General features: G+C 34.8%; 3 protein-coding genes across 5 annotated transcripts; all 3 read right to left on the bottom strand.

Annotated features, from left to right (window-relative positions):
• Positions 1-3,987: 3,987 nt before the first annotated feature.
• On the bottom strand, positions 3,988-7,994 carry LOC141595882 (benzyl alcohol O-benzoyltransferase-like). Its single transcript, XM_074415830.1, has 3 exons — positions 7,542-7,994; positions 4,723-5,147; positions 3,988-4,429 (listed from the first exon to the last, which is right to left on the bottom strand). The coding sequence occupies exons 1-3, from the start codon at positions 7,992-7,994 to the stop codon at positions 3,988-3,990; spliced, it is 1,320 nt and encodes a 439-aa protein (XP_074271931.1).
• Positions 7,995-10,722: 2,728 nt separating this feature from the next.
• On the bottom strand, positions 10,723-14,834 carry LOC141597403 (phospholipase D alpha 1-like). Of its 2 annotated transcripts, none has more exons than XM_074417857.1 (4): positions 14,617-14,834; positions 14,298-14,400; positions 11,510-13,403; positions 10,723-11,360 (listed from the first exon to the last, which is right to left on the bottom strand). In XM_074417857.1, exons 2-4 carry the CDS (start codon positions 14,388-14,390, stop codon positions 10,924-10,926), a joined length of 2,424 nt encoding a protein of 807 aa, XP_074273958.1. In that variant the 5' UTR covers positions 14,391-14,400; positions 14,617-14,834; the 3' UTR covers positions 10,723-10,923. The 2 variants fall into 2 exon arrangements, with proteins under 2 accessions (XP_074273958.1, XP_074273959.1); XM_074417858.1 differs by having other exon boundaries at positions 14,298-14,395; positions 14,617-14,754.
• Positions 14,835-17,288: 2,454 nt separating this feature from the next.
• On the bottom strand, positions 17,289-25,755 carry LOC141597404 (uncharacterized). 2 transcript variants are annotated; one of them, XM_074417860.1, is made up of 10 exons: positions 25,413-25,755; positions 24,854-24,946; positions 23,727-23,839; positions 23,472-23,628; positions 19,661-19,759; positions 19,413-19,541; positions 18,711-18,893; positions 18,076-18,192; positions 17,843-17,971; positions 17,289-17,431 (listed from the first exon to the last, which is right to left on the bottom strand). In XM_074417860.1, the coding sequence occupies exons 6-10, from the start codon at positions 19,533-19,535 to the stop codon at positions 17,390-17,392; spliced, it is 594 nt and encodes a 197-aa protein (XP_074273961.1). In that variant the 5' UTR covers positions 19,536-19,541; positions 19,661-19,759; positions 23,472-23,628; positions 23,727-23,839; positions 24,854-24,946; positions 25,413-25,755; the 3' UTR covers positions 17,289-17,389. The 2 variants fall into 2 exon arrangements, with proteins under 2 accessions (XP_074273961.1, XP_074273960.1); XM_074417859.1 differs by lacking the exon at positions 17,289-17,431 and having other exon boundaries at positions 17,603-17,971.
• Positions 25,756-26,514: the final 759 nt, after the last annotated feature.

Genomic DNA, 26,514 nt, shown 5'->3' with positions numbered 1-26,514 from the left:
CGTGGTACGAAGGATTAACGTGAATTAGCATTGGACCAGGGTTGGTGATGAAAGGTTAGTCTACTTAATTAATTATATTTATTCATGTTGGACTAGTGTTTATTTTGTCCTTTATATTAGCTTAGTCTACTTAATTAATTATATTTATTTATGAGAATAGTTTTATTACCCCAATAGTCCTACCGAACTAAAATTCAGATTAAATCGGATAATATACCCCGAAAAAGACTAATGAATAACACAAATTCTTATTTGTGACGGAGGATATCCGTCACAAACAAGAGACGGGTACCATATTGTCTCACAAAAAACCCATAGGGGTGAGAGAAGAGCACATGGGGTGGATGCCCACCTTGTCCCCTCTGCCCATTTCCACTCACAAAATACCCGTCGCAATATCCGACCCGTTACAAGCAAGACTTATTGAAAGAATAATTACGTTTTGTCAAGGATAAAACAATCTTGTAGCTTGAAGGGAAAAAGTTGAGCAAAATGACGTCTGATCAGTAAAAAGTACAAGTACTTCACTTACTTGAGTATAAGGTGTCCAAATTACATTTGATGGGAGATCAAATCGCTTAAAGGTAGATTTTGAGGGATAATCTAATCCCACCCAATAAAAGATAACAAATTTGTTACAACATTTTCCCATTTTTCTTTTTGATTTGCGAGTGCCGGTATAAGATTAGTATAATACGAAGTTTAAATGAAAGACGAAGGGATAATTTGAATATAATTTGCATTGCTTATTATTCATATATAACATCGATCTTAATAATAACCTAGTCCCGATATAAATTGAACGTTGTATTGACTTTTTCAAACTATTTTAGATATTATTCTATGGTATGTTTGACCTAATTTATTAAAATATTTTATTGTTAATCAAGTTTAATTTTTAGAAGTTAGAAACACCAAATTGGTGCTTATACTTAAGGGGTAAAATAATGGTTGTTTAGCGATTTGTTGGTTTTAAAGGATCAAAATACCTTTACGATCAACCGTGGAGGTAAAAGCTGGTCAGAGTATTTTTTTACATAATAAACCGTTTCACAATATAAAACCGTCTTATTCTTGACTTGGATTTATGATTACCCAAATTTAAGTATAGAGAACATTATCTAACTGGCAATAAGTATAAAGTGAGAAGGCAATCTGGCAATGTGACTTTAAAGGCAAGGACATGCGCTTAGTTTTCCATTGTACTCTAAATAATGATGTCTTACTTTGTTAGTCGCACATGTCCCAGATAGATCACCAAAGGTCATGCCATATGTGCCCTTCACTTGTTCACTTTATTCCTCTTTGAATATATTGCACCATTAGTTAATAATACACAGAGAATATTCTTTAGACTGATAATATCTGTTTTAAATTTAAAATAAATCAAACATGATAGATGAAACAACATAAATGCTTAAAGACTAACAGAAAATGATGTTTGTCCCATTTACTCCCATAGTCTCATATATGTAAGTATGTAACTGTGTAAATGCTAGTATATTTAATCTGTTTTTGTCTTAGAACAAATACAACCGTAAAAGATTTAGGACAATGCTAGGGCGACACCGGGTGTTACCGAATTCGGTAACACCCTAATTAAAAAAATAAAAAAAAAATCTAATTAAAATAAATATAACTTTTGATTTGCGCCAATTATAAAGGGTAAAATTGTCATTCACACTTTTTCATCTCGCCTACCAAAATCACACTGAGTGTATTGTTTTTTCACCGATGCACTCCACTGAAATTCGAAGTTTCATATACTCGAAGCCCTAGTTGAAGATCAGAACTCATGGTGCAAAAGTTTGTAATTTGCATTTTCTGAAAACTGTGATGTATAATTGGTTAAGAAGGAAATTGATATGCAAAACATGCCATACATTTTCCTCTCTTTCCTCCAGAAACTATACAAGTACTCCGTATATAACAGACCCACACATGTTAAGAGTTTGACTCCAAGTTCAATAACTTATGTGCCGAACTAATTCGGGAAGGGAACAAAATTGATGTGTTTTTTTTGTTTATTTTATGCAATATTAAGTTCCCATAATACCCTTTTTAAATTTATCAATTTAAAATTTGAGAGTTTGAGGATCAAAGTAAAAATGACAACGAATTTACAATTATGTCCTCGGTGTTACTCAAACTCGGTAACACCCGGTGTCGCCATCTCATTTTCCAAAGATTTATCTTACATTATATTACGTATTATACTTTTTTCGGAGAGAAATATGAATTTATATATCACATATTATAATTAATAATTAATCGGTTTGATTTGTTCGTATGCATACAATCTCGCTGTCGTTAGTGTATTGATTAATTTCTTACCTCTTGCTCAATCTACAAACAAGATTAAGAAAAACAACAATCTGATTTACACAACACAATAATAGTACTACTAATTTCCTATTTTACCTAATCCACAAAGATGTACCTATATTTATAGTAACAGTTTTACACCTCACTCTATAATTTAATTATGCAAAATTACAATTTGTTATAAGACGGTTATGAGTTGAACGATGTCATGAGATTGCTCTAATAAGTGATGTCATTTCTCACTAGAGCCTCCCCATTACAACCACAAGTCCACAACACATGTCGAATCTGATCGTTGACTCATCATATTTCATCAATGGCCATGAATAATCGCAAATTAAGTAATGATTCTCATCGATTTCCCAATCACAATATCCATAAGACCGCCTCAGACTGTGAGACAGTTAATTTATATTTTATTGAGTGATTTTTAATTTTTTATACTAATTAGACCACTTTATGGTCAGATTGTCTTAAACAATAATTACTCCCTCCTATTTCCTTATATCTTCCCCTTTCTTTAGGGCACAAAAATTAAGAAAGGGAAAGTATTGTAAGTTGTGAAATTTATAGGTGAGAGAAAATAATAAAGAATGAATGATGAATAAAGAATAAATAAAGTAATGAGAGTTGTTGATTTTTTAGGAGAGAGAAATTAATAAAAAAATGAATGAAACTTACCAAAAAAGGAAAGAGGGAAGATAATAGAAAATTGGAGAGAGTATTATTTTTTCATTTGTTCCGGTGAATAATTTACATTTTCTTTATTGTGAGGGGAATAAAGTAAATGTAAATTATTGACTAGATGGAGATCATGCTGCATTATTCTGAGCCTTTCCTTGCAAGGCAATGACCAAATCTATAGAAGTTTTGATTTTGGGTGGTTGGTCAAGTCTAGACTTTGGAGTATTATATTCATATAACTCCCTAAAATATTGTTTTCTTATTATTATAAAGGAATATTGGCCGATTAGGATGTAAAAAACGTACTTAAGCTAATCGATTAGTCTTGTAAAAAATCGTTTCATGTACAAAATAATTATTACTCTCCAATCAATTAGTCTTGTAAAAGAGCGTTATATTGTATAGAATATAAGTATCACAATAGTATGTTAGTATGAAATATTATTTGTATTATCAGTAATGTGGAGACCATCTTAAGATTCAAGTTAAGATTGATATAGTATTATTTATATGACCCTTTGGACTCGTAATTGATCCGTTTGACAATAAAACGGGTTATTAAGTCTTACAACGATGCATGCTTACATGAAATAAAAAGTAACTTAGCTTGCTCTTGGAGTGAACAACTACACTTTCACCAGTTAGTAGACTATACGTCTGTACATCCGATGTTTTACAATTGGCGATGTAGTTTCTGAGCATTATAATAAAATTTTCGGGTTTTATTTTAAAGAATATGAATTTTACTATAAAAATTCTAAATCTGTTCACTTAAACATTAACCTCAAAAAATTACAATAAAACTCAAAAACATTGCATATAAACTTAGAATAAACTTGAGTTTAGACGTTAAAAAAAACTAAAATGCAACTTATAAACATTATAAAACTCGGAAAAATACACATAAACTCAATTATATATTAGGTCTGATGTACTACATTCGATATATCTTCCTATTTTCCCACTTTCACAGCTAAATTAAACTTGAAGCAACCCTTCCAACTCCTTAGTAAAAACTTCCATTTCCTTAGGAGGAAGTGAAATAGTCACCATTATTACACGCTCCCCTTCCTTATTGTTATAAGAGATGAAGAAGCTAGCATCGGGTACCGGTCCATTACTAGCCGGACCGCCATAAACGGGTTTTCCCCACCCAAAATCAACGTCAGCAAACCCTAGATGCCTCAAATCGGACACATCATAGGTCCGATACATAATATAATGTGGCCTATCTTTTGTCACCATAAAGTCCATAACCGACCTCATATATTCCTCATTAATTTCCTCTTTTGTCTTCCTTATAAGCTCCATAACAAACCCAATTTGGTTGTCACATATATCACCAACCTTTGCGCATACTGTCGGGAATGCGCAAGCGTTCCCATAGTACCCCTTTGCTAGTGGAGGATCAAACTTATTCCTGGCATTAGAGAATATCTTTAGCTACACATTATTAAAAAAATTATAAAAAATTGATATTTTTATAACATTCATGATGATAAATTAAACAAGATCTCACATGTCTATATTTTGTCTTATAAATTAAGAATAATATCGAAGATTCCCTACGACCATAAATAGTGCCATTTTGGTCAATGTTACCTTTGGATTGGTATGGAGGGAGTATTAGTCATGAGCTCTGATACCATGCATGTTAAATTTATGCAAACGTGTCTGAGCCACACCTAAATAGAGGAAAGAGATCTCTAATACCTGGCATTTACGGAGAAGAGCAAGCGAACTTCATCGTCAGGTTTGAGTCCAAGAGATTTGGTACGACACCGCCACAGAGTTGCACTAAGGAGGTCAAAAGTGGAATATTTCTGAATGTGTGAAGGGACATGGGATCTAAGGGCCGTGAGCTGAACTGAGCCGAACATGAAGCATTGTTGGACTAGGCCAATGTAGTTGTTGACATTGTCATGTTGGTCGTCGTACTCACGATGGTTGAAGGTGACGCGAGGAGGATCTCTCGCGAATAGACGCTCCCTTTCCCACACTGGGAGGGTAGTTGGGCTCGTAAAACCTCTTCCCATTTCGCCCATAACATTCATGAGTTGCATTATACCTGCACCATCGGCTATGGTGTGGTTGTGTCGTACAGCTACTATGAATCCACCACATTTAAGCCGAGTTACCTATCACATGGTGATCAAATATAGTAATTAGTAAATGATAAGTTCTCTTAAACTATTCGTATAATTGAATTCAAGAATTGATGAGTAAATTACATTTGAAAGAAGGGTATATTTTAATATATATATATATATATATATATATATATATAACACCTTCATAAATAGACCTTAGGGGTGTTTGTTTCATACAATATAGCCATAGAGCCATAGAGGTATCATGAGTAAACATGTCAAACGGGTAAGGAAGGTGGGTTACGAGTTCGATCATTTTGAGTTCTTGTAAAATACGAGTTGTGTGTATTTCAAACCTGGAGAATACGGGATTGCACAGGTTTGGGTTATACGAGTTTGTACGGATCCGGGGTTAATAAGGGTTTTAGTTCGGCTTGGAGTTAAAATACAAGTCGTATTAGCACATTTTTACAAATGTTTATTTCCTTTATCTTTAATTATAAATAAATAATTAATATGTTAATTATCAAAGAAATCATGTGTCAAAATTATGCTTAAAAATAAATATAAATACATTATATCTCAAAATTTCTTAACTCAATACATATAGTAATACATATTATTGTGTCTTTCTATGAATATTGTGACTAGATTTAACGTGTCAAACTGCTCTGGATTAGGTATCAACCCGTTTTTACAATTATTTGTATTTATCAGGTTCGGGTAAAAAAAATAATAGGTTATTTCGAATGATTTTAAAGTCGGTTTTTAGATCGGGTCAACCTTTAACCGGTCTAAGTACATGTGAGGTATGCGTACAATTAAGAATGTGTCAAACTCATTCCATGTGTTTATTTGCTAAAAATGTAGGTTTCATACCCGTATGGCCGTATTTATGGATGACATTACAATGGATCACGGATCGTGTCTAGATCCTGGGATCCACATCCAATGAGTCGGATCGATATCACAATATTTTGGATCCACTAGATATGAATATGGATCCGATTCATATGTGTAGAAACGAATCGAGTATGGGTCATATAATCGAGAACAGAATCTAGATTCTACTTTTTGATCCATTTTAATTTTAATTTTTAAAGAAAAATAAAAATTAAGTTAAAGAAATATTTAACTATGTCATTTTTCTAAGTTTTTTTTTTTTTTAAATTAAGCTATGTTTTTTTTTTCTCATTCACACTTTTCTACTAAAAGAAGATTATGTTATCATTATTGTAATTTTATAAGAATTTATTTCGATATTGACATTTTAGCTTCAATATTTGTTTTCTATAGAAGAATAGTATGTTAAGTCACAATAAAACTCGAAAAAAAAATGTTTTAATACTTAAAAAGTGTTTTTTTTTTAATTATCATAAGGATATGGGATAGATCTAGAAACTGTAAAAATCTTGCGGATAATAACTACTCCCTCCGTCCTGATCATTTTTTTACCTTTACTTTTGACATAACGATTAAGGAGACAGGTTATGGGTTCAATCATTTTGAGGTGGGTTGGGTGTATTTAGGGTTTTGACAGGTTTTGGGACGAGTCAAGGTAATAATATGGGTCAGATTAACGTATTTTTACAAGGAACCTTTTTACAAATGATTATTTAATTTAATTTTAATTATAAACGTATAATTATCCTTATTTTTCATAATTATCTAGTTTAATATTGATATTAGTAAATAGTTTTTATTTAATATAGTTACTATCATAGTATACGAAGTATTGATCAGTGTTAAACATAAATGACAAGCAATGACTATATTTATTTGGTAATCATTCGAGTAATCATGTGGCCTGGTGAACTATTTTTAAAAACGGATATAAACATATTTATCATAAAATTTTAAAAGTCAATACATATTGCATACCGTGTATCAATAATATCGATAATTTAATCTATTTTATTGCTTATAATCCTTTTAAAATAGTCGTTAAGTTTATATTATTTTTATATTAATTTTATGTGCTTAAATTACAAAGTTTCAATAAATTTCACTATTTATGGGTCGGGCCGGTCTCAACTCTAAATATGAAGGAAATTATTGACTCAGGTCATGGTCAAGTCCAGGTTGAAAAGAACGGATTATTTTTGGACAGATTTGGGCAAGTTTTTCGGGTCGGGTCAACTTTTTACAAGTCTAGCTAAGTGTATATTCTTTTTAAGAGTTAAGACACATATATGTTAGAAAGGACAAAAATCATATGTCTAGGAAATAACAAGATATTTTTTGTCTTATTTATACAAGTGATGATATACGAGTATATTATTTCACCCGTTTGGAATTTAAGACGGATACCCGTCTTAAGAGAGAATTATTGCTAGAATGCTAGGTGTAAGGGTTTATATGCTAGTTGTTGCATGGTAGTTTATAATAAACAAATAAAGGGATAGTTACTCGTAAGTACCCAAGTTCCCTTTCAAATATTACCTGCAATATGAGCAAAGGAGTGCCAATCATTTCACTAGTACCAGGAATATCATACAACAAATCCTCTAGAGAAAATGGAGGATGAATTTCATCGCCGAAATCCTCTAGACTTGCATTAGCCTCGGCCTCAATGAAAGGCACGCCTTCACCGGTGCAATCGACAACAAGTTTACGGTTTGTGCCTTCCACAAGCCGGCCAGCAAATGGGTAGTATAGCACAAGGGCCTTTGCTAGGGCATCTTTAACCACTTTCACCGTGTCTACTCCGTCCATTGACGGATGGCCCCGGTAAAACATTATGCCTGGCATTTGGAAACGAAGCCCCTCTTGGTCGTCTATGTCTGAGAGCATTTTTAGCCCTCTGGGTGTAGGCTGAGCCGGACATACCATGACTGGCTCAGCTCGTGTTACCTTGAGGACAAGGGGGCTCATTTTTTGTTCCTTTAGAGCCATATCTTTTTAGGAAGTATATATCTTAGATGGTAGGTTTTCATGTTACAAGCTTAGCTTATATATATATATATATACACACGCGCGTGCGAGCGCGTTGATGTATGTGGTGGTGCTGGTGCTGGTGGTGATAAGGGATATACTATGTACTTTCTCTATTAAATCAGAAGATAAACTAACAACATGAAAAGGACTTGCAAATACAAATCAGCAAGTCTCCCTCGCTCGTCACGAGTTTGCGACGGGTCAGTCTCCCTCGTTACGAGTTTGTGACAAGTCAAGTACTATTCATATGGGCAGATAAGACAAAACAGCTTGCTAATCCCTAAGTAATCTGCTTTTGTTTTATCTACTCACATGAGTAGTATTTGACCCATTATAAACCTGCGACGGATATAACCGTCAGGTCCGTCACAAATGAGAATTTGTGAATATAAAAAATGCGTGGTACGAAGGATTAAGGTGAATTAACATTGAACCAGGGTTGGTGGCGGTGGCTTTGTCTACTTAATTAATTATACTTATGTTGAATAGTCTTTATTTGTTTTATTTACGTACGTAATTAAGTATTATTCATGTGGGCCTATGGACAGATAAGACAAAATAGATTAATAGTTCCTCCATTCAACTCCACTCTACCACTATCCTTTTTCACGTTTACCAACGCATATTTTACGCGCTAAATCGCTAAATATCGTTAGCTACGTATTTGCAAAAATTATAAAAGTTAGATATTTTTAATGTACTCGTAAAGACGAATCAAACAAGATCCCACGTGAATATATTTTCACTTCCGTATCGAGAGAAAATCGAAATTGAATACACAATTGTGAATAGTGTACAAAAGTGAAATAGGTAGAGTGGAGTTGAATGGAGGAACTACTTCCTAAATAATCCGCTTTTGTTTTATTTACTCACGTGAGTATTATTTGACTTGTCGCAAATCTGCGACGGATGTGTGTTACAAATGAGAATTTGTGAATAAAAGGTGTGGTACGAAGGATTAAGGTGAATTAACATTGAACTAGGGTTGGTGGTGGTAGCTTAGTCTACTTAATTAATTATATTTATTTATGTTGGCCTAGTCTTTATTTGTCCATTTATATTACTTCGAGGTTAATTCTAACATGGATTACGTAAAATACTCCTAATTGACTAATGAATATACTCGTGGATATATATTTAGATTAACTAATAAGTGGTGGATATATATGAAGGGTATACGACAATGTTGAAAAACGTAGCAAGATAATCAAACAAAAAATAAATTATATATGCGGGATATATTGTAGAATTATGTACAAAATATTTTTCTTTCAAGAATTATTCAATCCATTACATACTCCGGGTTTCACGAATACTCTTGTGAGATACGACTCATAAGAGTACAATCACAAATTTTTATTTCAGACCGCCATATCCGTCTGAAATGGTCAGACGGATACCATTTTCTCTCACAAAAAAACCATTTAGGGTGTGAGTGGGAAAACACATGGGGTGTCCCACCACCCATGTGCTTCTCACTTGTGAGAGGTCTTATTGCGGTCTGAAATAAGGCGATTTGAAGCAAGACGGACTGGAGTACAATTGCTCTCTCCTGTTGGCACCAAAGGAAGAGACTACAAATGGAATACTCGTATTAGTGTACAATCACTGACTTTCAAAGATGATGGAATTCATTAATGGACGGAGTCTTATTGAAATTCTTATAAAATGATCAATTTTGATTTTGTAATGAAAAGTTATGTAAAAGTTATGATCAATCTTAATCAATGACATTCACGTAAGTAATTTCTTATTTGCGGTTTAGTAAAATGATCAAGTCTCATTATTTGGTAGTTATTTCGTTTCTCTTGGTTCATTCCCTTGTTTGTCAAGTTGTTTATTTGCTCAAATAAGCTACCTGAAATGAAATGTTACCTGGAGTAACATTTGAGATTTTAGATACCTTATCCGAATTTATTTCCCTTTTTTACCCTTTCAATTTATAACATTAAATAATTATTATATTCTTTTACGTCATTTTACCAAAATAAGCTACCATTTCAGTTAATTTGCCAAACATTTTTTTTTATATAATCACTTACCTTATTAGCTCCAAATTTCAGTTACCTTTTCAGATTTCAATTAATTTTTCAGTTTTCAGATATCTTTTCAGCTTTCAGCTACCATTTTAACTAGTTTTATCAAACAGAGCTTTAACTGGAGAATATTAATCAAACTCTTACCCTTTATTCCGAATTCCAAAGATCGGATCATATTACATTATCCCCCATGTCCTCCATAGAACATACCCTTGACCAAAACATACCCTTGATACATAATATAATGGGCCTATCTTTGGTCACCATAAGGTCCATACTCCATAATTGACCTCATAGACTCCTCCTCATCACTTTCCTCTTTTGTCTTCCTTATAAGCTCCAAAACATACCCAATTTGTTTTTTTTTTCTTTTTTCTTTTTGTGTTTTAGGAATATTGAAATCAATTAGGTTGAACAAAATGTCTAAATAATCAATTTGTCGTGCGTAAAGCCGTTACCCGATTATATGATACTCTGTACAACTTATTTGTTTAAATACATCTTATTTCTCCCTGGAATTTCACATATTTTTAAAAACGTATATTCCTATTTCCTGTATTCTACTACGAGTATATCGTAAAATGATGTTGCATGACTTTCGTGAATCAGTCAAAATAATTAAGAAATGATGATATCACACACAATAATTTACGGAGTACAATACAATAATCATCAAACAGAAAATCACAAGTTTTACAGAAGCAACTACTACACAGTACACGTTTTGGTGAATACTAGTAAAAAACCGAGCAACTCGGAAGTCACAAATTCGAATCCCCCTCTCATGGTTTTATTTATTATTATTATACTAATCTTGTGCCTCGTCTCACACACATAAAAACTCCCTCTTAGGTAGTGAGAATAGGAGGAAGAGTATCCGATTTCTTACCAAGAATTCTAGCCTTAGTATCAGGGAAAAACTCGGTACCAGGAAGCGCAACAACGTCTCCCTCCTCAGTGATCGAGATTGGATAAGTAAGCAAATGACTAGGAAGATCATGCTCTAAGGTTTCAGAAGAATATAATTCCCAATTCCTTTGAGCAATTTGATTAATTTTCTTAGAACATTCCTCACTTTCCGGGTTAAGGAACGTGTTATCGAGTAATCCCATATGTTCATACCATAATGACATCCTAAACCCATGGATTTGACCTCTTGCTGGTTGATTTAAGTGATTTATTTGGTTTGGTTGGTATGCTCCCATGGCTATTTCCGAGTCTCTTGCTCCGTTCATTGATCTTTCATTTATGTTGGCCGATCCTATGATTATGTACTCATCATCAACTGAAACATGTCCAACAAAATAGTTAGTCTAAAGTACGATGTAGTTACTTTCTGTGCATTTGACCAAATGAGTCAAATGTCATCTGTATAAAAACTTTTATTTTACAGCTGCCAAAAAAAAAAGTAAAAAAAAAAGTAATGAGGTATACCTATCATCAACTTAGCATGGACATAGATCATGAATCTCCGAGCAGCTTGAGCAAGACTATAAGCCGAACCAGGTTCAGGGTGCTCTGTCGGCTCATACTCTCCACTTTTCTTGACCTCACGGTTACCTATACAAAAGAACGACAAGTACTCTTTGGGACTAGCATCAATCCCCTTGGCTCGAAGAGCCAGGGTTATATCAGAGTACATCATTTCCATGGTTCGCCTTTGCCAGTCCAAAATAGCTTGAACTGAACCACTATCAGGAAACCCTTCAGGCCACATTGGGACCACAACATAAACCGTAAACCTCTCACCCTTTTCGATCTTACTAATAATTTTTAATGAGAGCTCCTTAGGTATAAGATGCAGGGCTTCAATATCAGCTGGAATTATACCATCTGGTTTCCAAGCAAATGCGCTACCGAGGAAGTACTGATTTTCAATGTAGATGAACCTCTTGGCCCGTCTTATTGCGTTGATGTACCCATCTTGGATACTTCGGTCAATGATGTTGTCCTTCCCACTTACCAACCCAAATCTAGCGGCCTCTTCTGGGGCATCGGGGAACCCAAAGGCAGCCCCAGCATCAATCGACCTAAAAACTTGCACATTCCAAGTTTCGTCATCATTAGGGAATGTAACAGGAGATGGAGGAATGAATATAGCTTTCATTTCTCTGAGGTTAAGAAGAAGATCCTTCCCACCTTGCTTCCTCCACCTTTGTTCAAAGTTTTGAAGCACGTCCCAAGCAACCGGGCCTTCTAGCCTAGAGTGGATGTCGTGCCATGGCTCTCTCGGTCCACCTTTCTGAATCGAGGTACCCTGGAAGTTAGGTTGATGGAAATCATCATGATTAACAGTATCAAGAGTCCTGAAAAGGGAGTGGTTTTGTGAGTCATATCGCCCGTCACAAAGATCTATACCTCCGATAAAACTCACAATCCTCCTCAAATCGGGCCTTTTATTAGGCAATTCACTATCAACAACCACAATCTTTTGATGGTGGGTGAACATAGTCCCGATTTCAATATCTTGAATGATGCTCCTTCCACTGTCAGGATTCCGGGGACAAAGGACACAATGCACTTCACTGCCACGGAAGTAGCTCTCCGTCTCTTGATCGTGGGTCCCCATTAGTCCGTCCTCCTTGAACCCTTTTATAGAAGTCCTATCATCCCAAACAAGCATCAAAACTCGAACACCTTCCATGGCTTTCTTCTTAAGGAGCTCACCTAAAGTCATATCTCCACCAGGCCTTGGCCTCCTCGGGTCCCTGATAAGGGTAATCTCGGTATAAACAGACCAACCAGTGATGTAAATCAAGTGTCTCGCGTTAGTGATAGCATCAAAAATGTCCTCCCAACAACGATGTTGCTCGTAGAACTTGCCACCAGCAAGCGGGATCTTAGGAGCAAAGCTGTCGAGCACGTGAGTGTCCTGATACAAGGTAACCTTACAGAGGTTCCTCTGAGGGAAGAAAGTGTAGGGTACCCCAGGAAACTTGGGTGTTTTAATTCCTTTATCCCAAGTCATATCTCTTGTGACATCAAAGAATTGGACTTTAACATGGACTTTAGACCCTTTATGTATAGGCTTCCGCTCCTTGTCTAGGATATCGAGCCAAGTGTCAATTTCTTCCCCACTTATGACTTGGTTAACGGGAAGGTAGGCTCGTCCTAGGAGAGTGGCTCCAATGGCATTGTCCTGTTTCAAAGTGAAGACCACATCTGAGGCCATATGAGCACAGTAGACATGGAACTGCTCGTACCATCTCGGGTTTGAGTCCTTGTGAGCGAGGAGCCTGGTTCGACCAACTCTAGCTCCCTCAATGTCTACTGTCGCGTAGAGTTTCCCAGCGCCATCCCCTACTAGGCTTTCTACTCCCTCTCTCATCTGAAACGAAATCATTATAACAATGGAATTAATAATCGGTAATTAACTCATAATCGACTACAATATAGTCCATTTAATTGTAGAGCATACGTCTGAATCATGTACTCGGTTTAATTATGTTAAGTTAATCACTCGATTTATATACTATTCAAATCTCTACTCCCTCTGTCCCGATCAACTGTTATCAACAATCATTCTACATCAATATTGCTAACTTTTGCTTGTAAAGTTAAAATGAACAAATATAACTGAAGACTAAGACTAAAGACTTATACTAGATGAAGTATATTAATCAACTAACTAAATTTCAATTATTGGATATATTAGCAAAATATATCGATCATTGACGAGTTGATCACGGGAACTAAATGATCATAAGATTATGAGCAAAACTTGCACAATTGGTTTGCTAGACAAACAACTACTTCATATTCTGTAGGTATCATCTAAAGTCTAAATCCTAGATCTCTATTCAACTTTTTAAGAATGATACATATATAATTTCAATTATTGGATACGACCATCTTACTATCAAATCATTGTCACAACGAACATATACAAATTCTTGTATCAGACCGTCTAACTGAAAACCTGTTCTTAATCATTCACTAATAACATGAGAAACATTAATCAGTAGTTGTGAATTGTGATCATCTTACACTAAGAAGATCTCAAACTGATTATAATATTTAGTTTTAAGATCTTTTTTTTTTTTTTTTTTAAAAAAAAAAAAAAAATAGTAGTTCAACTGTCCACCAACCATAGACTAAAAAAGTTGACATCAAAGTCTAATGACCCCAACTAACTATGAAGAACAGGGAACTTTGCAGCTCAAAAATAAATTATGATAATTAAAAACTTAATGACAATTTAATTAAGGGTACACATATATACCTTGTGGAAGAGGTCGCGGCCGCCACCGCCGAAGAGCCTTTCAGCCTCATATATGGTGACATGAAGAGTTCCATGAAGTAGTATTTTTGCCATATAGACTTATCTTCAACAAAAAAAAAAACAAAGAGATAATGTTAAGAATTTCCAAATAATTTTTTGAAACAAAAAATATAACACATACTCCAGTCTGATCCGTCTCAATCCTTTGTTTACGTTTGATTAATACTGTAACCTCACGGTTAATAAAATAACTGAGACGGAAAGAGTATGTAACGTGATCTAAACTTGTGACAAAGCATGAAAATCTTATGTTAATTACCTGAAACAAAGTGATAAAGTTTTGAAATTGGTTTTTTTCTTCACTTGTTGCAAGTGAAGAGAAGCAAAGATGGATGAACTATGGAATGATATGAAATCACCTTTAAAAAGTGATCTAGAAGATTATAATGAAGTCCAAGTTGCATGAAAAGTATGCATTTATATTTATACAAGCATGAAAGATTAGTTTAGCTGAATGTGGGGACTAACAAAGGAAATGAAGAATATTAATGCTAATAGAGTTGTCTTAAAAGTCTATTTCAAGTTAGTGGTACGTCTACAATTTAATTTAATTTACGGAAAATGACTTAACTTTTATTTGCGTTATAATAAAATTATGTGAATTATTTTTTGGATAACTCTTGACATTGATCTTGAAATTTAAGTACGTCTTAAGTTAAGGCTCAAATTCAAAACAGCGTCAAGATTAGTGCAAGTCTAGTTAATCATCTTATTTTGAAAACTAAACATCGATGATGTGAGAAATATCTTATTAGATCTTTTTAATACTAAAAAATCAACCATATAATAAAATTTATTGTTTTAGAGTAGTATTAGTCTCAAAATATTCTATAACGGACTATTTCAGATAATTTTTATGTAAGACGGTCTTATCAGGATTTGAATAGTAGTAAGAGACAATACACATCATCTTAAGAAGTAGAGAGAGATGCAGTGGATCGGATGGGTAACGAGAGAAACGTGAATCGTGGTTGGTCCAAAATAATGCAGATATTTAGATATGGCAGCAATTAAGTGGACATAAATTAGTATGGCCCACTTTATCACATTACATTATCATTGGTCCACGTGGACTAATCATAACAGTCCAACTATATGTCGGTATGTAAGTGCGTAAGCCTGAATTCTAGATGTATTATTGTTATTTGTCATGTACTAGTATGTCATTGACTGTATGTCTGTATGTACACGAGTTTACTGCCAATCAACTTTTTTGTGCAAAACATATCAGTGTAGGATCATGATTCATGAGTCTAAGATTATTCGTATTCCGTCTCCCTTAAAATGCAATTAGTCTTGCTGAAGACGGGTCGGAGCAAGTGACGGATAATGTCACTCACAAAACGGATAGGGGACAAGGTGGGGGCATCCCCATGTGCTTCCCTCTCTCCTCTAATTGGGTCATTTGTAAGGGAAAATGGTATCCGTCACTCCAAAGTGACGGATACGTGCCGTCACAAATGAGATTTTGTGCTTAAAATGAATATATTCGCTTTAATATTAAGAACTTTAATAATCTATTTATCATAATCCATTTATTTAAATATAAGAAACAAACTTTTTGTTACTCTTTAAGTATATTGTTACTCTTTTCATTCCATTCATTTATTTACATTTTATATTCTTTGTGAAAGGTATTTTATGAGTCTACCCGTACATACCTATCTTAAATAAGAATTTGTGATTTGTTTATCATATAACGAACTTCTTACACGTAATATGATTGATTAACTCAATTATTTTTTTGCATTTGATTAAAATACTCTTTATAACAAAAAAAAAAAAACAAATAATTGAGACAAAGAGAGTAGAGCCACGGACTTGATACTTTGAGCTAGAGTCAAGTTATCTATGAGAATCAAGAAGGTAAGTGCTTCAGTGTAGGTGAGAAATCATGAATGTTTCGTGGTTAGATATTAAAAATGGTTATTATTACTTGGTGATGCATTAAAGTATCTAAAGTAGACGTATTATCATAATAGGCCCCGTTTTTCCAGTAATTTCACCTCATTTTAATATAATTTAACTTTATTTAGTTAGTCAATTAGTCTTGCTGAAGACGGGTTGGAGTAAGTGACGGATAATGCCACTCACAAAACGGATAGGGGGACAAGGTGGGGGCACCCCCATGTGCTTCCCTCTCTCCTCTATTTGGGTCATTTGTGAGGGAAAATGGTATCCGTCACTCCAAAGTGACGGATACGTGCCGTCACAAATGAGATTTTGTGTTAGTTCAGTTCGGTTTAGTTTTAATTAGTTTTGTTCAACCCATCTCTTCACAAAATTAACTCTTACTTCAACTTCATTCACTTCAGCTCAGCTCCATTCAGTTTACTTCAATTCAACTCAACTCAATTCAATTAAACTCCGCTCGTTTCAGCCGAAAAGAACAGTTGTAAAACTTTTTAATCCATTGTACCAAAAAAAAAAAAAAAAAATTATTCGAAATATACACCATAGCCTATTTGTCTTGCTTTATTAAAATAATTAGATTCGATTTAAATTTAAAATATTTAAACCAGTTTAGTAGTTTGGATTAAGGAGCTTGAATAAAGTTGGTGAGGTCCTTAAATCTTAACTTTTTGCTGTCAAAAAAAAAAAATCATTAAGGCTTTAGTGCTTTGAGTCTTCCTAGTATGATTAATTCCAAGAAAGCCTCCACTAACAAAACAAAAAGAGAAAAAAAGTGAAATCACAACAAATTAGCAGCCACGCAAAGTATGCATACATGACATGAGGAACCCCATAAAAAAGTCCGTAACGTCTCACACCCAATTTAAATAATATTAAGAAGGAAAATGGGATGTAAAAGGTCACAAGATTGTTAGTTGTCACAAGCAAAACTTAAACTCATCTACTATTGATGAATAGTTTTCAAACTTCTAAGAGAGATTCGACCTTGGCAAAAATTATGTCCACGAGTGCATGACGGACTGATATTTGATAACATAAACGTCACATACTGTTTAGAATATCATTTTGTTTTATTCCATCGCATTTCAAAGTAAAAAGTAGGGAGTAGAACTTACTCTTTATATACAAGACGAAGACGCGCACCTGAAATGCTGAATAACCTATCATAGATTCATAGTAATGGAAGGCGGTAATATAACAATCGTCTATCAATGTTACTTCGACTCTTCATATCAACTCGCATACCCAATTTCACGACTCGTGACTTGACACGTGGATGCCACATTGAATGGGTAGCATAGATGACGACTATTAACAGCTAACATGAGAAATGATGGAAGAGAAAAGTGAAATGTGTCAAATGACAGTTCAGAAGTTGATCACTTTTGTTTAGTACTTTAGTTTTATACATGTTGATCATGATTTAGGCTCTTATTCAATATTCATCAGTTTTGATTAGTTTACTACAAACTTTAACAGGGTTTAAGACTATTAAGGTACTCAGGAACAGGGAAATGATCCTAAAGCGACAAACGAAATGTAGAAGAATCGGGATTGATATCGCGGGCTACCTGGAGAAGGTGTTCAATGTCAACTTGAGGATAATGCTGTAAGAGATACAAGTTGGCTGCAAAATCTCCCTCGAGTAGTCTTCTCTTTATGCATAGTAGCATTGCACAACAAACCCGTAGAAGCATGTCCTGTAAAATAAAGTATGAATCAATGAATTCATACATTGTAATACAGAACAAATACTGCGTTGAGATTTTCTTAACAAGTAATAAGAACAATATAAAATACAGACCTGAACACCAGAAGGACAGCTCAAAAGTGAATCCCATATTCTCAATACAGTATTGAATGGAAATTCTTGAGTGAGTAGTAATGTAATCCATCTGAATGCATAGAATTGAGGATTAACCTGTTACATATAGTCGCCAACGTACGTTAGGTTCACTCCAACATGAATGCATATAAATAACCAATCATAGCATCCATTACATCTCTCCGTTAAAGGTACAGAACCAATGTATTAAACTGCAGTACGATCATGAATCACGGTAGGTGTTTAATGACGAGGTCTATTGCAGCTTGTTTTTGAGAAGTATATTTCAAAAATGCCCGTATCCTCATTTTCTTAAAGACCGTCGTCCAAAATTCGAGTCAAGCCGAGTCAAAATTTTGGATATTTACCGATGTCCAACATCACCAAATCTCAGTAATTAGCATGTCATGAATCAGTCTTTTCATACAAGATAAATATTCCCTATATCGGTTATTCATATAAGCCTTATTTTTTTCCAGCCCTTAACATATCGGACAATATAGGTGCATTAATTAACATAAAAATCCTCCACGCAAGTAACGCATGCAACTGCTCATACCCCGTGTAACGCATATGTTTAATATCATGCCTTAAAGAGTTTCAGGAAGAGTTACCTTGCTATGAAATTCAAGATGCCACCATAGCTCCTCATCGTTGGCTTTTAACATCTCATGGAGCCTAGAGAGTGTAGAATGGATTCCGACAGAGCTATGATTGTCCAACTCTTGGCAAAATTGATCAACAGAATCACTCAAGAGTCGAACAAAACATCCAAAACTGTCTGCTTCTGCACTGACCTGCATTATATAATGCGCAATATGAAAAAGGTGACTAACTAAAAGCCGCTGACTATATTAAAATTACTATATATTAACAAATTCTCGTAAGAGATCGTCTCATCACAGAGACTGATCCATATTAGGAGGCAATCATGTGTTAGTTCCATTTTTTAGTCGGTTGAGAAGATGAGTATATAGACCCGGTAACTACTTGAATTAGATTGGTCTCTACAATATTTATATGAGACGATCTCACAAACGACTAATTGATATATCTATGGGGTCACTTAATTTTCATCAAGTGGTCATATACTCATGACCGTCTTATAATGAGCCCATCTCACTGGAGAAATTGTATCGTATCTCAGTTCATTAGCAATGGTCAGGCTGGAAATCTGACGAGCTGCTATATGAAGCAAATTGAGTAATAATCAGGATGAAGGATAAAAGAGCTTCTTGTTAGTAAAACAGAACTTGAAAGCCAAACAAAGAGAAAGAAAAAGACAAAAGCAGCTGAAAGGAAAGAAGTTTTCTTACAGCATTTTCCTCATCAGTGTCAGTACTAAATACATAGTATATTGGTGCCAGAACCTCATTCATCCCTTGCACGTAACGAGTCGTAGGATTGAGCTTCGCAAACAGAAGAAGTATGTTTCTCATTGATTCCTGATTATGTCATACAATCAAGATTTAATTTCAATGCATAGTTGCATACTGACAACATTGTCAATAAGAATAAAAGGATATAAAATGGCAATGTATAAGAGTGCACAAAATTCAGATACCTTATTTTTGTTGCTCAATGAGGAGTCCCCAGAAAAGAACCTCAATTCTGGGTGTGTACGCTGCAGGTCTCGATCAATTTGCTCTTCAACCTGAGTGTACTGTAAGCATATGCACTGTCACGGATTAGCAAACATATACAGAACTTGGAGCATGTCTTGTCTACAATGGTCTTACATGAATAAACAACCTGAACTATGTATTTCCCATTTAGTTATAGGGTTGATGGACCACGGATAAGGGTTGATCTAGCTTAACTACAGGTCCCGCGTTTAATTTCTTAGGAACTTTAGGGGCGTTAAAACTCAGGAGGAAACTTTTCCGATTCAACTTCTCTAATATTCTCACTCCCACTTATTAAGTCATTCTCAAAAAATATATTCCACAACCCTGGTGCTATGAAACGGACAATAGAACCTATAACCTTTGGACTTTTCTGCATATCCAATGAAATACCCACTAAAAATCTTTTTTGTGGGTTGTAAATTCTCACCTCAGATGGGCCTCCCCAAATGCGTATATGTTGAAAACTCAATTCCCAACCTTTGAATAACTCCAAACAGCCTTGGAAGGAACCCGGTTTAATATATATGCAGCCTTTTTTAGAGCGCCAAGCCACAAAAATGATGGAAGTTTAACATTACTTCTCATATTATGCAAGATATCAATTAATGTCCGATTCCTTCTTTCTGCTACACCTACACCATTTTAGTCTGGAAACCACGCATAGTGTATTGGGCAACAATCCCATGCTCTAGAAGAAATTTAACAAATATACCAAGTGCTTGTCCATCTCTAGTGTATCTACCATAATACTTAATACTCACCCCTATCTAGTGTATCTACCATAATACTCAGTACTCACCCATATCTCTCACGATCTTGATGTGCTTATCACATTGTTTCTCTACTCTCGCCTTAAACAATTGAACGAAGTAATTACAGATGCATATATCATGAAAAATAGATGCATATATCATGAAAAATCATTAATAAAGGTGTTAAAGTATTTCGCGTCATTAGCGTTCATGTCCGGACAACAAATACTTATGCGTATCTCTGAACTCCTCTTAGCGCCTTTCTTAGATTTGTTAATTTGCTTTCACTTAATGCAACTAACATAAGTATCAGAACCGAAAGTCTGGAGTACCAAGTACCCCTTCCATTACTAATCTCTTAACCCTCCCAATGGAGATGTGCCAACATAGAGGAATCCTTATTCATAATACATCTTTTCAACCAAGTATTAACTATAGCACTTTGAGTGGTATCATCTTTCAAACAAAGACGATTTAAGTTATCTAACCATTACCAATAACCTCAAAATTTCTCAAAATGCTAAAACTAGAGTATAAAAAATTAAAGGAACACTCAAAAGGTACAAGTCTAGAAATTGAAACCAAATTCCTTATAAAATTCGGAACATAAAGAGTCTTTTCTAAACACAAACTAAAACCACTACTAAGAATTAAATTGCATGTCCTAACAGCCTCCACATGTCAACCTATTTGGTTGCCTAAATACATAGTACTTTCACTACACAAGTTTCCGCAGGTTTGTCATATCTTAAAAGTATTCGAAACATGGATTCTAATACCACTCAATTCACCATGTATTATGATTAACATTAACCATATTAGATTCATGGCAAACAAACGCAAGAAAATTACCTTTCTTCTTAAGCCTTGAACTTAACATAATCTTTCTACATGTGTTCCTTCTTTTTGCAAAAGAAACACGAAGGTTCCTTCTTAATGACTTGCTCGGCTGAAATCTTTCCTTTTACCTTATCTTTAGTATGATCCTTATACTTCTTTATACTAGATGATTCTTTATTAGTACTAGTAGTGAGGTTCACCTTTTCACCCTCTTCCATCAACAATCTCCCCTCCTCCTGAACACACGTGGTCATAAGCTATTGAGCGACCACTTATCTTTATGTGCGTTGTAGGAGATCTTAAAAGGGGCATATTTTTGTGGAAGAAGAACGAACAAAATGAAATGTATGAGGAAATAGTCAGATATGGTGACTTCCAAAACCTTAAGTGGGGATTCACTGTCCCTTTAAGATCTCTTATAATACACATAAAGATAAATGGTTATTTAATGAGTTTATGACCATGTGTGTTCAAGAGGAGGGGAGATTGTTGATGGAAGAGGGTGAAAAGGTACACCTAACAACTAGTACTAATAAAGAATCATCTAGTACAAAGAAGTATAAGGGTCACACTAAAGATAAAGGAAAGGGAAAGATTCCGCTAGGCAAGTCATTAAGGAGTCTTCATGTTTCTTTTGTAAAAAGATGGGACACATGAAGAAAGACTATGTTAAGTTTAAGGCTTGGCTTAAGAAAGAAAGGTAATTTTCTTGCGTCAATTGGCTATGAAATATGGTTAATGTTAAGCATAATACATGGTGAATTGACTGGTATTACAATCCATGTTTCGAATACCTTAGGGTATGACAAAACTGTGGAAACTAGTGGGGAGTGAAAGTTCTATCTATTCAGGCAACCAGATAGGTTCACATGTTGAGGCCGTTGGGACGTACAATTTAATTCTTAGTAATTGTTTTACTTTGTATTTAGAAAAGACTTTTTGTGTCCCGAATTTTATAAAGAATTTGATTTCAATTTCTAGACTTTTACCTTTTGGATATTCCTTTAATATTTTCATACTCTGATTTTAGCATTTTCAAAAATTCTGAAGTTATTCGTAATGGCTAGATAATTTATATCGCCCTTGTTTGCAAGATGATACCACTCAAAGCATTGTACACGTTAATACTGGTTTGATAAGATGTATTATGAATGAGGATTCCTCCATGTTATGGCACCGAAGATTGGGACACATCTCCATTGAGAGGGTTAAGAGAGGTAAGGGAAGGGGTACTTCTAAGAAAAGTGCTAAGAGGAGTTCTGACCTATTAGAGATCATACACATAGATATAGGTTGTCCGGACATGAACGCTAATGATCTGAAATACTTTATTACCTTTATTGATGATTATTCACGATATATGTATATCTACTTACTTCGTTCCAAAGACCAAGCCTTTGATGCCTTTAAATTGTTTAAGACTAAAGTACGAAAACAATGTGGTAAACACATTAATATGTCTTGACCTAGAGTAAACATATGGTTTATTCATTAAGTTAAGTGTCAGTGGTGAGGGACTAATTATATCGTAATACATGGAAGATGAATTCTCGCCCTATAGAATTCGTCCTATGATTCGTATATGAAGTCTCTCTTTCTTAAATGGGCCAAGTGGGAGAATGTTGGATTTTCAAAATTAATTAAGTAAATATTATTAACAATAAAATTAATTTAGTTTAGGAAAATCTTATTTTTGTGGCCCATTTGTTTTGGCAGTCAATCCATGGACTAATAAGTAATAACTACCCATTTTTCTCTACCCATTATCAGGTAAACCACTAATCACACTTCGAAGCACTTTGAAAACGTTTACTGCTCTTTGATGAATATAAGAAAACATAACTTCATTGATAAAAGCGAAATTAGAAATATACCATCTAAACAGTGAGTGTGAGAGTTCGGAACCGAAATCAGATAAGGAGACGGGTATAGGGAAACGGGTTTAACATTTGGATTTTGGTAAAAGTTATTCAGGAATCCAATAAGCAAGCAATGGCTGGAGATTTTAATTCTCGCTCTAGTTTTAATTCTCATAGCCTATGTAGTTTTATTTACTGAAAACAAAATCTAGAGTTAATGAGCTGCTTTTGTGACTGTACCGTATAAAAATTGAGCGGAACTTGAGTAAAAAAAATCTCAAACATCGTCTGTGTACCTCAAAGAACTTGTTCCAAACACTAGCTTCCCCAAGGCAAAGTGGATGATCTTCATTAGATACATCATATCTTCTGAGTGAGCCATCGTAAAGGTCATCAGACTCACCATACTCAGCAGAGATTGAAGCCTCTTTAGAACTTGAATGTTGTGACTGCCTATGAAAGAAAAAACTCATTCAACAGAAACTCAAGGCAGAAAGAGCACTCGTAAATAGGCTCGGATTTTCCAATGAACTTGAAAAGTTAAATCTTACAGGAGAAAGAAGAAACTCTTCTTTTAGCTTCGGCGCTTCGCATATTTCAAACGGTTCTCACTCAATGATTTCTGCCAAGTGTCTTTCGAAGGAGGTATATACCCTAAGAGAAGCTGCAAGAATGTAATAGATCAAATCAGGAACCCTGCTGAAATCATTAATATATCAAACACAATAACTGTCATCAGAAAGTCAAAGAAAGAGGAGTTTCAAAAGCTGTGCTGCAGAACATCAACTATTACAGTACATTTAAACAACAAGAACCGAAAAAAGTTTACCAATATAGTCGTACAAATCCAACCAAATTAAAAGCTTCAAACTATTAAAACAGGGAGAAAAAAATATCACAAAAATGCTGGGTTAAAAGGGTCGGATGTATGCGGTCATACCCAGTGATCACTATGTTAATATATAACACAAAGAGACTGTTTCTTAATATGAAAATTATGTCTGGAATCACATTGAATGATTGCTACTTCACAATAAAAAGAGGTACAACAAGTTTAGCGAGTCATGTTTCTTATTTCATCATAATCAAAATACAAAAAAAATAGCGAACTTTTGGCTCCATTGGAAATGGGGACATACTACAGCAGGAAGAAAGTTTGAAAAACATCAACCTGAAAAAGTTGTCGTCACAACAAATTGAAAATAGAATGTTTTCCATGCTTCAAAATTGTCTCATTTAACCACCGAGAACATTAATTCAATCCATTGACTGATCCCATCATCAAACTAAGGCAACCAGTTAATCGATAACTGAGGCAACCAGCTAGCTGTCTAACAATTTGCCAAGAGTTTGAAGCTAAAGCAACACACATTGACTGATCCCATCATCAAACTAAGGCTTCATATATGTATGCACCATCGCACTGACACATGGTCAAATAGAGAAAAATGTGTCCAAATAATCGATACTCGAATGACAGAATGTTACAGCAAACAACATATGCACATAACCTATCAAACTCACTAATCCCATAGATCCTAGCACAACGCACTATAAGCACTACAATTAAGCTAAATCAGACTATAAAATTATCGAACCCCATTTGCATTTAACAAGGACTAATAACATAGATTCAAAGTGTCATCATAAGATCGAAAATCAACGTATTATGACCTACCTTCCATGTAGTTGCTCGGAGGCTCCCTCCACCAGGTAATCCAGTACTAGCTATTCTTTGCAACTTCTCCAAATTTATCTCATTTTGAGCCAACTATCCATCACAATACAAACAACCATACAAAACCCTTGATTAATTAATCAATCTAAAATCTCAAAACACACATTTTACCTAATGTTTCAAGATAACTGATGCACCAGCTTTGGCAAACAAAGCTTAATGACCGTCATCAAACAATCACATAAAACCCTCAATTAATCATCTTTCATTCAAAATAATTGTAAACAATTGCTCCATATCACCTCAGATTCAACCTTTCTAACTCTGATCAAAATTTTCATTTGGGTCATTCCAAAACAAGGCCAACAAGGGTAAAACTACGTATATCCGACCCCCCTAACCCTGCAATTTGAGGGAGCCCTAAATTAAATCCGCATAATGATCACCCAACATAATATATATTGAATTGATTATAGGATTAATAATATCAAAGCAATTGAAACAAAAACTTGAATTAAAAGAATCCAATTTTTACCCTAAAAAGTAAAGAAATTTTCACCTCAAACTCAAGATCAGAACTTTTTTCATCTTCATCAATTAAATTCATCAAATTGGAACCAAACCCATCTCTTGAATGTTTGATTGAGATCATATTATCAGGCGAACCGAACCCGTGTGGGTCGATTACTTCAAGCTCCTTGCCCGACTCGAATCCGGACTCGGATTGTTTAGCCAATGGGTTCACTGGGGACTTAAGCTTTTCCTTAGGCATGGCTTTAGGGAATCGGTAGATGACTCAGTAATGGAGGAAAAAGGAAGAGTTTGAGTTCCATGAAACATGATTGTATAGTTGAGTTTCCCTCCATTTTTGAATGGTAGGTAGGGTTTTACTTGGCCAAATTAACCTTGAACCTAATTTCGGCTTCTAATAATTAAATCATCTAATCAAAATTAATTATCGGGTCAGGTACGGCTCGGGTTGTTCATGGTCGAGTTAATTTTACCAAACTAGCAGGTCTGATTACAAGTCGATTTTACATTATAATTACTAATTCCACCTACATAAAACATATAAGCTACAAAAGTCAAAAGTAGATCTAACAAAATCAACCCGATTTGATTGATTTGATTTGAAAAGGCTAATTGGTGTGGACAGCGGGCCGCCCACGGGGGCGCTTGGTGAGAAACGAAACAAGCGTTTGCATTTTGTATGGAGTCGCCACCAATTTTTATGGGAAATTGGAACCGTTCGAATACCTCGTGTCATGTCAAGACACAAAGTAGTGACATGAACACTAAGCAATCGTTACCCTTAGCATTCTATGTCTAGAATGACTCTCGTGGATGCCAATGAACACGTGTGCTCACGGAGATCTGGAGTAAGGGGTGAGGGTACGTATTAGGAAGCTCTTTTGATCGAACACCTAATCCCGCCCGCCTCGATAGCGGCCTCTACTAATGATTAGGGAAGTTATTCGTACTTGATATATCGTCGGTTATATGCATGCAATGCAACATCCAAGTTTTAATCCTAACATGTGAGAATTAGGCTAAGTCGGTGAACAATTAGTTTAGGCATACAATTATGTCAAAGTAGGATTTAATGCTCATTTACATGTGAAAGCATACAAAACAATAAAGATTACAATGATAGAAAATTA

Source organism: Silene latifolia, chromosome 8, assembly GCF_048544455.1.
Source record: "Silene latifolia isolate original U9 population chromosome 8, ASM4854445v1, whole genome shotgun sequence".
NCBI classification, from domain to species: Eukaryota; Viridiplantae; Streptophyta; class Magnoliopsida; order Caryophyllales; family Caryophyllaceae; genus Silene; species Silene latifolia.
This window is presented reverse-complemented; position numbering and strand designations above follow the sequence as displayed.